Source organism: Antrostomus carolinensis, unplaced genomic scaffold (genome assembly GCF_000700745.2).
Source record: "Antrostomus carolinensis isolate BGI_N321 unplaced genomic scaffold, ASM70074v2 scaffold18075, whole genome shotgun sequence".
Classification (NCBI taxonomy): Eukaryota; Metazoa; Chordata; class Aves; order Caprimulgiformes; family Caprimulgidae; genus Antrostomus; species Antrostomus carolinensis.
Genome location: NW_010317243.1, coordinates 1 through 14,489, shown reverse-complemented (window position 1 = coordinate 14,489; position 14,489 = coordinate 1). Strand labels below are relative to the sequence as shown.

Genomic DNA, 14,489 nt, shown 5'->3' with positions numbered 1-14,489 from the left:
CTCTCTCTTTCCCCTCAACACGAACGCAGCCGCTCGCCAGCAATGGAAAGATTTCGTGGCGAGCCCGCTCTCGCCGTGGATGTTTCCTGTGGCTGAGCTCAGCTTTAGCTGGAACTTTGCATCCCATGTGCAGGCTCCTGACGTTACTCAAGACTCTGAGAATTTATCAGGATTTCTGTTAATTAGCATTGCTGGGGTGTTTCAGGGTTGATGAGACCTCTAGAAGGGAAATAATCATTAGTGAACCACAGCTTCTCCCCCTCCCTCTCCTCTTCTAAACATCTGCTGCTCCACTGCAGCTGCACATTAAAGATTTCTCTCATCTCAGGTTTTTAAAATATTTTAAAGTGGCTCTTCCCACCCACAGCAGCCACCCCCCAAATTGGGGAGGTGCCAGGGAAATCGTGATTTTCCGCAAACCCCCCATCCCAGCCAGCGCACGCGTTGTAGTTATCACCACTCCCAGCATGGAGGGAGTTTTGGTCTTGTTTTAGGATAAAAAAAATTAGATTTTCTACATGGTATTTTCATAATCTTTGGATTTTCTCCGTAGTATTTTCTTAATCTTTTACCTTTTCCTTTTTTTTTCCCAATGCTTTGCTGATTTTTTTAAATGAATGGATGAGGGACATCCACTGTCTTTTTGGTTATTTTATTTTATGTCTTTTATTTTATTTTATGTATTTTTCTTTTGCTATTACATCATCCTGCTAGAAGTGCTAATCAAATCCTGGAAAACAACCTTGTTGGAACATGTGTGGATGGTAAGAATCAAACCAGGCTGCCCTTGTGGTTTGCATTTTCATATTTCATCTTACCAACATTTTCCTGTGGAATTTCGTTAAGCTGGCTTTGGCATGAAATGAAAAGGCAGAGGCTCAAGGGTTGTACAGCGACGAGCCTAAAAAAAAACCAACCCAGAAACTAGAAAACTTGAAAAAAAATAAAAAATAAAAAAAGAACCACTCTAAATCCTGACTTTGGGAACAAATAGATATTTTTATTCAGTGTCTAGCTGCATATATACGTATGTAAAGCGTGAAGTACAACTCTTAGGTGCCCTGGTGAGTGTGCAGACCGTGGTTTTTGTGACTGTAGCAGATTTTGGGGACAAGCTGCAGCATTTCCAGCGCTCCAGCCACTTGCTTCGGACCGATCTCCTCAGGCTTTGTCCCACCTCACTGGGGTTTTTTTTTTCTCCTTCCTGCATTCAATTTTATAGCAGCTCTCCATTAGCTGGGAAGGCAGGGGCACTGCTGGTGCCCTTGGACTCGTGGCGTGTTCATACATCTCATCTTGGCCAAAGAGGGATATTTTCCAACTATTTTATCACTTGGGGGGGTAAAATTAACAGCTGCTCAAAGGTCAGAGCTGCCAGGTTGAGGACGTGTGCGCTTGTATCCTGTTTTAATGCCGCAGAATTTACGCGGCGACGTTTTAATCTCAAGGTAAACAGAAATTGTTTTCCTTTTGCTAGAGCAAACAGCTCGATATTCTTTGTTTATCAGCTGCCCACAGGGGAATCACTCAGCTCTCTTCCCTCAGCTCATCCCCTGCTGTATTAACCCATCAGTGATGTTTTCCTCTGGATCCATCCTTGTGCCTGTGATATCTTTGCTTCCTCGAGGCCGAACATCCTGATGGCTGAGAACTCCAAGTTGTTCTTCAAGCCAACCCCAGCCTGACCCCGCTGCTCCCAGCTCACGCCACCTCTGGTTTCGTGGCTGGAGAAAGTTGTTGGCTGCTGCTTGCTCAATAACATCCCTTTGGATTTAAGTACAAGGAAGATGCTGCTCTCTACCCTGGGGTTGTGTTTCTGTCCTGCTCTTTGATGGCACATAAGCTCTTCCTTGAGAGCCCCAGCTCTGCCCTGATGTTGCTGATATGCCTGAAGGAGTGAGTGTGGCCAAAAATAAAACCTTTCAGACAGCAAACTCCTTCACCTGAACTGGAAAAACAGGCCCTGGCTGTGTTGTTGGCTTATCCTTCCTCAGAGAATAGCAGCTGGGAGGTTAAAGCACTTGCTTTCTCTGTCTGCTCTCCCTCACCCTGCTTATTTTAGCGATATCTTTTAAAAATATGTTAACATGGCACTTATTGGAAGGAAGAACAGATTTATTTGGTGACTGAAGGAAATAACGTGGGTTTCATCTGTGCTGGTAACTCAGTAAACGTGTTTGTTTTCTAGAAATCAAAACCACAGTGGTGTACCCAGCCACGGAGAAACACCTTCAGAAATATCTCCGGCAAGAAGTGCACCTCATCCGTGAAACCTGGGAGTATTACAAGGACATAACGCTGCCCTTCATCCAGTCCCAGAGCTTCAGCATCCAGGTAGGGGTACAGCTCTGCAGAGGTGGATGGCTTTGGTCTTCTCCTTCAACAACATCTCCTGCGAAGCCCAGGTTGGTCGTTTGCTCAACGTGTTGTAACCACACTTTGTCTTTTAGCTGAGTAACCAGCTGGCAAATTATTTCTGCTGGTCCTGAGTTGTGGTGCTTCCTGCTTCACCACATCCCCTTATCCATCGGGCTTTCTCGAGGCTGTGTGACCTCAGCAACGTTATCTCCCTGCTCTCCTCATCCTTCTGTCCTCTGCTCCCTCCTTCTCTATCTTTACAGAAAATCATTTGCCTTGGAGATGTGTCCCAAGTTGCCTTTCTCAAGGTTTCTGGAGATTTTCTGTGCTGAGATGTTACTCCTTCTTTCTAAGGGTGGGTCCCTGGGTGTTACTGCACTTCACTGGACTTTTTAAGAGTCTCTTGAGTGTTGTGGAAAGGGGAAAGCACGGACTGCTCTTGAATTCCTGCATCACAACTCACTCCTCGGGCTTTGCCTTACAGTCCCTCTGCCATTTAGCCCTTTGGTCTGTGTTCCATGTGGCAAAACTGTGCTTTTAGTCTCCTTATTGCCCTAAGCAGCAGCACTTTTTTTCTTATTTTACATCTTTTTTGACCATTCCTCTCCCTATCTTCTTAAGAGACCAAAGGAACACAAGTGTGTAGGAAACAGCTTGTGCAGAAGGGGAAGTAAAACAAATCCTGAGCCTATCTGTGAAAAATGCCATTTCTTTGTCTTTATCTAACTGGATTGAACGAGTGGAAGGGGAAATGTGAAGGCTAACGGAAATATTTGGAGGACTACAGAGGCCTCTCTGTTTTTCTGCTGGAGGATACAAAGCGTGGGTGCTTTCAGTATAATAGTTTTATTGTGGTGTCAGTCTCTGGACATGGATTGTCCTCTCCAGGCTTGTTCTGGAAACAGCAAAAGCAGTCAGCTGATGACCTGCCCATCACATGAAGCAGCGTTGGGTTGGAAATTCAGCTCATCTGATGGGTGAACTTATTTAGGGCACTGATAACTTGGCACTTGTGAAAAGAACAGGCTTTAAAAAACCCCAAAAAACCTAAAGGGCAAAACTTTCAATTCCTGCTGAGCTTCCTGCCCTGCTTTTCTTCTAGGGTCACAGAGCCACAGAGATCTTGTGCCATGCTTTCCGAAATCGCTTGGAGAATCTCATCTTCTCTAAGACCTTGTTGCTGGGAAGAAAAGACCAGGAATTTAAGCAAAAAAACCCCAACAAACAGATCAAGGGAGGAGAAGTTGGTTTCTCCCTAAGGATACATTCAGGTCCAGTTCACAATCATCTTCAGTTTTCATCGGATTAATTAAACTCTTGACAGAGCTCCCCAAAAGGGCTGTCTTTTTTTATTTTGAGCATCTGGTGTGTGCAGCATCCACTGACCCAGCTCGCTCGGTGTGTCCGTGAGACTGGCTGCATCTTCCCTCCCCACTTAGGGCAAGGAGAACGTTTCATACCTAAATTTGATGGGGGAAAATAATGTTTTGAAACATTTTTTCAGCTTCCACGGCCTTTTTTGCTGCCTTGTCTTATCTTCTAGAGACCTGTTTGGGGACTCCCTTGGCAGTTTAATACTTAAGCTAGAGTGTAAAGTGCATTTTGGAGGTGTAAAGAGCTCAGGTTGGGAGCCAAGAAAAGCAAAGATGCTTTTTGCTGCTCTTACTCTGTCACTTATCCCTGGTCTCTTCCATTTTGTATTCCCTGGATGGTCCTTTGCTTTAAAGGAGGATAACCAGAGCAGGGATTACAGCCACTCTGGAGGCTGAAGCTTTAAGCTTTAAGAGAAGAAGAAGAACTACCACAAGCTGTTTTCTAATCAGCCAGGAAACCAAAGAGACGTGCATTGCCCAAGAAAACCTTTCGTATTCGTCTGGCGAGCGCTGACTGCCAGCAGCCGGAGCCACATCCGACCTCAGGCTTGCAAGCAATCTGCTGCTTCCTTTTTGAACAGCAGGAAAAAAAGACAAAAAAAAAAAAAATCAGCCAAATTCCCTTTTCAGATCTTGTGAAAGGTTTTGGTGCAACCTGAGAGGGTAAAAGGTGCAAACAGCCTGGCCTGGAGGAGAGATGCTGCTGCCCCTCGGGGATTTTAGTATTTGCAGCAGCTCCATCTCTAGCCACGTCAAGCAGACCAGGAATATTACCAGTCCCCATCGAGGAGAATTATCTCCAAATCCTCTTAAGGTTAAATACAACTATTTCTACGCTGGGCTAAACCATTTCTGTTCAATACCTCATCTGCAGCTTGAGAGGAAAATAAAAATCTCTGAATTATTTAGCTAGCTGGTGGTGAAGTGTCACGCAGCCGGGTCGGGGCGGGGGGTATCTTTTCACTGAAGTGCTCATAATAGCCTGGAGTTTGTTGTTGGAGTGTTTTATGAATAATTAACTGCAAACATTACCAGCCATAACATTTGGTCATCTTAAAATCAAATAGTTTGTTGTTTTTTTTTTTTAAATATTCTAGTTGCAGGGAACATGCATTAATCCATGAGTTTGGGCTAAATGTGCCTGAGATGTTAGGTTTTTTTTTCCCTGCTGGTTTATAAATTGATATTTTTCTTTAAATCACATATTTCTCTTTCAGTGGGTATATAATATTCTGGAGAAGAAAGCTGAGGCCGATCGAATCATCCATGAAAACCCAGATCCTCGCGATGGCTTTGTTCTAGTTCCAGATTTTAAGTGGAATCAAAACCAGGTTGGTTTTTAACTCCTCTTTAACTTTGAAAGGATGTTGCTTGTCTGGAGAGAATCCAGAGGAAATGTCCATTTTTGTGCTACTAATAACACGCTGATGAAAGTTTTAGGAGGGGAATGTGCCCTTCCTGCTCACACCATCATTAAGTGATGATATTGCCAAGGCCTTTTATCACGTGCTAATTGTTGACACTGTAAAACACAGGCTGTTCTCACAGGGTTATTTATTAATTAACTTCGTTTTCTCTTTCCTGTATTAGGCCAAATATTGTCATGATGTGTTTGAACCTACATCCAGCTGTGTATTTGTTCCTGCTCAACTTGTTTGGGTTATTTTTTTCATTTTTTTATTTTTTTTGCCAGCCTCAACTTTAGGTGCAAACCAAGCAGATGTGTCGCTGCAATTAACTCTCCTCCACACAATATTAAACAGATGGTCGTTAGCTTATGAGCAGCTGCTTAACCCCTCGTGGGAGTGACCACTCGTTGAAACACAGACATTTTTAAGTTCAGGCTGTAATCCTAAATTGAGTTTTATTAAAAAAAAACCCCACTATTTTCTTGGGTTCCATCTCCCTTTTGTGCTGTATTGTGGGGAGGTGAAACTCCACACATGCACCCCTTGAACTTGGTGGAGTGAAAAAAAAAAGTCACTTTCGTGTTTCTGATCCTCAAAATGCTTCTCTGGGTGGCAGGGAGGGAAAGTCACCATATGAGTAAAACTTAGAAATGGGAACTGAAAAGTCAGATAGGAGCAGAAGGCTGCTTGTGGGCAACACAGTTCTGTGCTGAGAGCACCTGCTTCTGGTCTGGTGCTGAGTCGCCTCGGGGAATGACTTGAGGAGGACATGTGAGTAAGTCACTGCAGGATAGTCTCCATGAATTCTTCACAGATCAGTGACTCCAAAAGTCCCTTTTGAATGGGCTAACCAAGCTTGAATTTCCACTTCTTCACCAGGAGGTGTGACTTTCTTCCTGGAGAGACTTTGCAAAGCAGGTGATAAGACGGCAAACTTGCAGTCGTGCTCACACCACTGGCGTAAATTCTCACTTGCCGCAACCAAGCTTCGAGTCTCACATCAGGATTGGAGATGGATGGGTTAAAAATTGTGCTTTATTTTTTCTCTAGAGACCTGTTGTATCCTTGTCTTGCAGCTCACCTGGTCAGGGAGATGGTAGGATTTGTCTTTAAGGGAGGTTTCGTTTTGGGAAACTGAACAGGATCTTCTTGATTTCTTCCCAGTCTGCAAGAAGAGAACCGTCATCCCTGGGGTTATTGGGGGCCTTGGCGTTGCCTCTCCCTTTCCCAGGCAAATAATCCAGCATCCATCCCAGCCAGGGCTGTTGATTTCTGCCTTTGAGCCAAAGACTTTCTTCTTGGCTGTGGGTGACGCTGAGCCAGAGCTGATCCTGGCAGCCCTGGGGCTGCCTGTGAGCACAGTTCCTTCTGCTTTGTCCCACCAAACAAGCAAAACTACTAAATTAAATGAACAAAGTGGGAGAGAGCTCCCAGCTGGACTCTCCGCGCCTCCCCTTAGAAGTCCCTTCAGCAGCGTTGCTTTGCACTAACTTAGCACTTTGCCCCAAAAACGCTCAAATTCACCTGTAATTATTTCAGGCTGATTGTCAGGAGGAAGATGTCTCGTTTGCATCGTGAAGTCTGCACGCTGGCTGCCAGCCTCAACCTTCTGGGCGCTGCCTCAGCTCCTACTGCCCAACTTTGACAGTGGTTTGAATTGGTTTCTTGATTATTTTTTTTTAAGTTTTTGGTGTGGATTGGGTTTTTTTTGTTTTGTTTTTTTTTTTCCCCCCACTTCTTTTGAGGTGGTTTCAAACCCACAGGAGCCTCGAGGCGTTGCCTGAAACGATGCCCGGCATGACATCATTCGGGGCCTTTTTAGCAACAGGCTTATTTATTTTAAACAGCAACATGCAGATGTTGTTCTAAGGAGAAGAGATGTTTGCTTTTCCTCCCGCCAGCCAACTGTCATCCAAAGAGGACAAGCTGATACGTTTGTCTTTTATTTTTTTTTCTTTCCAGAGCTGTGCACAAGCTGCTTTGGGAATCAAACCGAACGGTGAACATCACTGTGTGGAAATAACAGCTTGGTGTTTCCAGAGCTCTGAGACAAAGAGTCCTGAGAGCATCTTTTTGGCACAAGCATCTGTTTCTAAATAGGTTTCCCACAGCTTTGAAAAGACCTACCGGCTCTCAAATATCTACACCCTTTGCTTTGTGGTGTTTATATTAGAAAGCCACTAACTAAGCTGAAAGAAACAGGGATTTTTATTTTAATTTTTATTTTTTTTAAAGTGTAATGATCCATATCCCTACATCTTGTTAAACATTAATTTGGTAAGTGCTTCAGGACATGCCAAAGGTCTGGCTGAGAGCTGCTGAGCAACTGTATTTTACCACGTTGGGGTTGTCCGGTGACTGATTAGATCTTGAAAATAGTTATTTATCAAATTAACGTGACTGGAAAGTGGCTGGTTATTTACACCCTGGAAATAGAGGAAGCTTTTCACTCAGAAAAAAAATCTACAGTTGCACTTTTGGCTGCTGTGATTCACTGTAAATCCTCGTCTGAGCGTGGAGATAAACCATCCGCTTGCTCTGCAGAAAAGGCCGTGCTCGGCGCGGTGTCTGCACGTGGGGGGTTGTTTCTGGGCTCAGTTTCCCTCATGTAACGGGGGGTGGGTGCCTCCACCTTTTCTGCCAGCTTGGATCTGCACTGGGATAATGTTCTTGAGATGTTCAGTGAGATGTTGTGAACGTGCAAAGAGCAACAGCAAGTGCTGTGTTTGCGGTAGAAAAAGAGTAGATGGATCAATCTGCCTTCAAAGCTGAGAAGATATTTGTGATCTTGCTGTTTATCGATCAGGGTGAAGCTGTCGTCTTCTCTTTATTCCTGGACAAAAACCCAATTTATCCAGAAATGATGCTTTGAGGTGCAGTGGGGTGAGTGCATCTTATCCTGGGAGATTCCTACTGGGCTCAACTTGAGTTGAGGTTAAACACAATGCAGGATCCTGGAAAGCTGTGGTTGATGCGTCAGGTCCAAAGTGCTCGTGCTTCCCTTTGCTCTTTCTGTGGTCACTTTGGTCACTGTTCTCCATCTCTCCACAGCTGGATGACCTCTACCTGATAGCCCTCGTTCACCGCCGAGACATCAAATCACTTCGGGACCTCACGGCTGAGCACCTCCCGCTGCTGAGGAACATCTTGGTGGAAGGCAAGGTGAGCGCGAGGCTGGGCTGACAACTGCTTACCTCCCGCAAGGTCCCTGCCTGACCAACCTACACACATCATCTGTGTGGGGACCAACAACCAAAGGGTGATGATTGTGGTAGGTTGACCCTAGTTGGATGCCAGGTGCCCACCAAAGCCGCACTCTCTCTCCTCCTCCTCAACTGGGGTCCCTCTCAGTCCTCCACAAACTTCTCCAACTTGAGTCCCTTCCCATGAACAAAAGTTCTTCATGAGCTGGGTCCTTTCCATGATGTGCAGTCCTTCAGGAATGGACTGCTCCAGCTTGGGGTCCACCATGGAATCATAAGTCCTGCAAGTAAACCTTCTCCAACATGTGTTCCTCTAGAATCCACCCCTGTGCCCCCCTCCTACCAAAACCCTTGCCACAATGATACATCACAAACCGGGGTTGTGTTGTCCTCTCTTCCCCAAGACCCTCGTCTCTCCTGCTCCATCGTCACCTTCCTCCCCTTATCGACAACTTCCTTCCCAACGCCTTGATTATTTTCACCCTCTGACAAGTTTTTTCCAGCCCCGTGACGAGGTGTGCTTGGTAGATGGCTACACAATAGCTTCTCTTTCCTTCGCCGTGTTAGAAATTTGGAAAGTAATTGCGCCGGGGAAAGTGGAGATTAATTAAAGAGATGAGTCAGGGGATTGCAGTGCGCTGAGCAGCAAACCAAAACCCAACGCGCCGGAGTTTGCCGTCGTCGTTTGTAGCTTTAATTACACTGGTTGGCAACAGGATCCCCGTCACTTGCCGCGCGAACCGAGGCGATAAGGGTGGAAGGGAAAACGATACGAGCCGAGAGCACGTCCCGTCGTGGAGAGGGGGGAAAAAAAAAGGCAGGGAGGCCGGAGGCATCGCTCCATCCCTGCGGAGGCTGAAATGGAGCATGGGGAAGAGCCTCTGTCCTTCCCAACTTCCCTCTCTCCTTTCCTGTGAGGATGGAGGAAGCAGAAATCACTTCTCTGCCTTTCTCTCCGCCTTTTCGCCTCATCCAGGGATCCTTTCCGTCCGTTGAAGGTCTGTCCATCCTCTGCCTGCCCCAGCTGTCCCTGTGCCCTCACTGTGTGTTGTTATTCCTGATTTGTGGGGTTTTTTCCCTCCTTAGGAGGCCATAACGAAGCGTTTCGGTGTTCCTGAATCCCAGCTACGTATCTACCTACATTACCAACCCTCCTACTACCACCTCCACGTGCATTTCACCGCCCTGGGTTACGATGCTCCGGGTTGCTCTGTTGAGAGGGCTCATCTCCTGGTAGATGTGATTGACAACCTGGAGATGGACTCCATGTACTACCAGAAACGGGCTTTGACCTTCGCCCTTCGCGCTGACGAACGTCTGCTGAAGAAATTCCAGGAGGCAGGAAGAGTCTGAGCAGGCAGAAGACACTTTTGTATCTGTTTATTTTTAATAAATGCCCGTTTTGTGGATTTATTTTATTTTTACAAGTTTCGGTGCTTTTAATTTTTTTTTTAAACTCTGATTTTGTACAAATTGGGGCTGACAACCCATTGCTATGGAAACGATGTCTTCTTCTCAAGTCAATTAAAACATTGATTGAGTTAATCCCTTTTAGTCTGTTGGTTTTTAACAGGGTTGTAGCACCCGACTGGGCTCCTCTGCAGAGGGATTTGTACAGGAGGACCTGTGTGAATCCATCTTTTCCACCCAAAAAACAACCCCTACCACCAAATATCTACCTAAAGAAGGGAGTAAGTAGCTGACGGGTCTAAGAAAACCCGCCGTCCTTGGAAAAACTTCCCTGTTTCCTACAGATTTACTCCTGGGAGCAGGATTGCAGCTTTCCTAGAGCAGGGAGGGGTTTCTTGCTCTAAATAAATGACTAACAGAGTTCTCACCCCTCCCAGCCAGCTGCCCTGGGCTTTACGAGAGCAAACGGGACTGAGAAGCGTTGCCTCTACCCTGTTAATTAGTCATCTATCTGGCTTAAATGAGCTTGTTTAAAAGGGCAGCCCCTCCCTGATAGAGGCTTCTCAAGGATTCCTCAACGTGCTCGTTAAGAAATAAATCGATAATATTGGTTTTTCCTTCTGCTAAAGTGGTGGCAGGGCAATAAATGTCTTCCTGCAGCTGGAGGCTCCTGGTGGAGGAACCTCCTGAGATCCTGGATGGGTTTGTTGCTGTTTTCACCTCTGTTAAAGTTTTTCTTCCCCCCCCCCTTTTTTTTTTTTTTCCAATGAGACCCCAACTTCTTCCTCACTTGCTTGACTCAGTTTAAACGATCCTCATGCCGTGACCTGGCGAGAGTTGCGGTGAGAAAACCCAATTTTTAGGTACAGAGAGAGGTTGAAGCTGCTGCCCCAGCCATGTCTTCTCCACCGGACACCAACCTCTGAAAACTTCATGAGTTCTTGGTGCCAAAGAGAGCTCTGGTTTCTGGTCAGCTTGGTAACCAGGAAGATAATTGCAGGAATCATCTTGCCAGCTACCCCGTTTATTTGCTTCTTTTCTAAGAGGCTTATTTTGCTGCTGAGGTGTGAGATGTGATTTATTTCCAGGGCTGTCCCGGGATGGAGCGGTCCAGGGGCGGCTGGATTGCAAGTGGCATCAGTGGAGATGCCCAGGGCTTTGTGCGCCTCATCCGATTAATAAATATTCAGGTCAGGCAGTTCCCTGGTACCTTTTAGCAGCAGGGGAAAGGCAGAGCAGCTGGCTTTTCTTATTTCTTTTTTAATTCTCTTTTTCTTCTCTTATTTATTTTTTTATTCTCTTTATTCTCTTATTTCTTTTTTTTTAGTCTCTTATTTCTTCTTTTATTCTCTTATTTCTTATTTTATTCTCTTTATTCTTTTATTCTTATTTATTTTTTATTCTCTTTTTTCTCATTTCTTTTTTCCTTCTCATTTATTTTTTATCTTTATTCTCCTTTTTCTTCTTTTCTTTTTTCCTCTTTTCCTCTTTTCTTTTTTCCTTCTCTTTTTCCCCCCTTCTCTTTTTTCCCCCTTCTCTTTTTTTCCCCTCTTCTCTTTTCCCCCCCCTTCTCTTCCCCCCCCTTCTCTTTTTTTTCCCCTTCTCTTTTTATTCTCCTATTTCTTCTCTCATTTCTCTGCAAAAATCCAGTGTGCAGGAAGAAGAGGAATCTTCCCCTCTTGTTTCAGACCTACCCATCTCCAGAGCGGGGCACATGTGGGGCCCGAGCTGACTGAGGAGCTGCTGTAGGAGTGGATTTGGAGATGATCAGCGTGGTTGGCCGTCCCCTGGCTCTCTGCATCCCTGGATTTTAAGTTCCTAAGGGAAAGGGATGATTTTTTTTTTTTCCCCAATATGATTTTTTTTGACACCAGAGCATTTTTTGTGCCAAGATGGAACTTGAATGAGGGAACATCACAGTTTTATGTACCAGCCTAGGACTGGAGATGGTTAAACAACAGATGGGACCATCTTCTCACCCAGGAAGCTTCCCTGTTCTTCAGGTATTAAAAAAAAAAAAAACCAAACCAACTCATCCTGTCTTGAAAATAGACTTGTTGAGGGCTGTGACAGACGACTGAACAGCCCATCTTCTGCAGACCATCTGTCTGCTCCCGTGGGAGGAACGTTTCTCCTGGGAGACTAGAAAACGCACTGCCTGGCCACCACCCATCTCCTTTGGGAGCAGGGGGATACGTGGAGCCTGGGATGGGGATTGTCCCACCTACCCCAAGAGAAGAAGGCAGAGAGATTCATTTTAATGGATCTGGAGCTTTCAAAAGATGTCTTGAGGTCTTTGGGTTGGGTTTAGCAAAGCCAGACAGTGTTTCTAGGCTATGGGTTGAGGAAGAGGAAGCCTGAGGTGGTCAGCAGGACAAAGTTGGCTTGTGCTGGCCTTGAATCGCCCCATTCTTGTCCCTCTCAAGCCCAGCTGAGGGCATCCCCATCCTCCTTTATTAACAGATCACACTCGCTTGGCTCCTGCTTTGTCCTTTCGGGAGCGTTTCGGCTGCGGCGTGACACTGCGAGGCCATCCTGGGATGGCAAAACCTCTCCCTGCACGCTCGTGGGGCGAGAAAACAGTTCCCGTTCCTCGCTGTGGATTTTCTAAAGTGTTTTACTGATGTGATTTCCACATGGCTTTGGACTGGGTGATGGCAGAGCTGGTTACAAATTCACTTCTCAAACAGCCAGCTTTTTTATTTTTTTTTAATTTATTTTTTTTTCCTCCCCCTCTTTTTTTTTTCTTCTCCAAATTACTTGGCACTCATCGTGCTGAATTAATCTAACCGGCAATTTATCCTTTGTAAATTAAATATTAGGGCAGGGTTGTAGTCATTAGCGATGAGTAACTACCCAGCAAACGCTGGTGGCATTCTGCTAAGGCAGCAAATCCAGAGCGCGGTATTTTCTGATGGGTTTTAAAAACGTGTCGTCTACCAGAGTTGTGGTGGCTGCTGGAAGCTCTTTACTGGTCTTTGGGTCCACCTAAGGGGTCTCTTGGGAGATGGGTTACCCAAGGAGATGTGATAGGCAAGGTGGGCACCCTGTACCTGCCCTGTGGATGCACAACTGGTGCACTGATGTTCCTACGGGATGGACACAACTGGTGGTCACTGCTTGGCATGGGATCACCACTCTTCTCCCAAACCTTGGTGAAGCTCAAGCCACAGCACTGAGACCTCTTGGCGTGGAGATCTGGGCAAGGCAGCTAGTGTGGAGTCTACCAGAGCTGCAGTGGCCACTGGAAGCTCTTTGCTGGTCTTTGGGTCCGCCATCCTTGGGAGATGGGTTACCCAAGGAGATGTGGTAGGCAAGATGGGTGCCCCGTACCTGCCCATGGATGCACAACTGGTGTGCGCAGATGTCCTGAAGTTCCTACAGGATGGACACAACTGGTGGTCACCACTTGCCATGGGATCACCATTGTTCCACCAAACGTTGGTGAAGCTCAAGCCACCATGCTGAGACCTCTTGGTGTGGAGATCTGGGCAAGGCAGCTCGTGAGGGAGATGTGGAGTCTACCAGAGCTGCGGTGGCCACTGGAAGCTCTTTGCTGGTCTTTGGGTCCACCTAAGGGGTCTCTTGGGAGATGGGTTACCCAAGGAGATGTGATAGGCAAGGTGGGCACCCCGTACCTGCCCTGTGGATGCACAACTGGTGCACTGAAGTTCCTACAGGATGGACACAACTGGTGGTCACCATTTGGCATGGGATCACCATCATTCCCCCAAACCTTGGTGAAGCTCAAGCCACCATGCTGAGACCTGGTGTGGAGATCTGGGCAAGGCAGCTCGTGTGGAAGGTGTGGAGCTGGAGCAGCTCCCTCATGTTGGGTTAGCATCTCTACAAGGGCTTTTATTCTGCTCTTGGTCCTCTTGATGCTACCCCAGGCTGTTGAGGGATGCTCCAGGGCGGAATCCATCACCCCAAAATGAGCCCATCCCACCATCCCAGCACTGAGAAGGTCTTGGGAAGAGAAGCTTTGCAGCTTCTGTTAATGTTTATCTCGAGGGCATGGCAGAACCAGACATTTGGGACGCATCATTATTGCCGGAGTTTTATTGAACGCTGTTGATTATTTTCAGATTCCTACAGAGGAACCCAAGGGACTGAAGGGTCTAAATATCCTTCAAGCCAATCCCACTTCCCCCCGCTGAGCTGTGGCCCCAGTAATTACCCTGGGATTGTCTACGAGCTGGTGGTAATTAAAGCCTAATTACAGTGGATTCATCCTGTCACCGTGGCTAAAACTCTCCATCCTGGTACCTCACATCTCGCCATCCTGCGTAGGCTGAGGGATGAGGATCCTCGTCAAATATTGATGAGGTCGCTCAATTAGCCTTGGTAATATTGGAGCCATCAGTTCAACAGGTTGATTAATTTTATTAATTAATTTTCTTGGCGTTGATCAAGACGTGTTGATCTTCAAACGGGGCTGGTGCCCTCCCAAGTTCTCACTAGTTCTTGTTTTCCAACCTGAGAAAGAAAAAGAAACTTGGCCACCTTCAGCAAGAAGCTGTTTTCTCTTGGATGTGATATTTCATATTATTTCCCCGGTAGAAATCAGCGTTAATATCATTAATTATCTCAGGAACTGATAGAACCCAACCTTGGTGCAGGAAGGATGAGTTTTAACCTTAAAAAATCAAAATCTCGAGGAGTCGGCTGGTGATTTTGTGTATCGTAAAGATGGGATGGAAATAAAATCCCATAGGAGACCGAAGTGGCTGGGG

At 46.1% G+C, this 14,489-nt stretch overlaps 1 protein-coding gene across 1 annotated transcript; it reads left to right on the top strand.

Annotated features, from left to right (window-relative positions):
- Positions 1-2,188: 2,188 nt before the first annotated feature.
- Positions 2,189-9,696, top strand: DCPS (decapping enzyme, scavenger; the record flags this gene model as incomplete). The annotated part of the gene is made up of 4 exons (XM_010168524.1): positions 2,189-2,334; positions 4,949-5,062; positions 8,192-8,302; positions 9,430-9,696. Coding segments are annotated over 4 exons (638 nt in total), but the record flags the coding sequence as incomplete, so codon positions are not given.
- Positions 9,697-14,489: the final 4,793 nt, after the last annotated feature.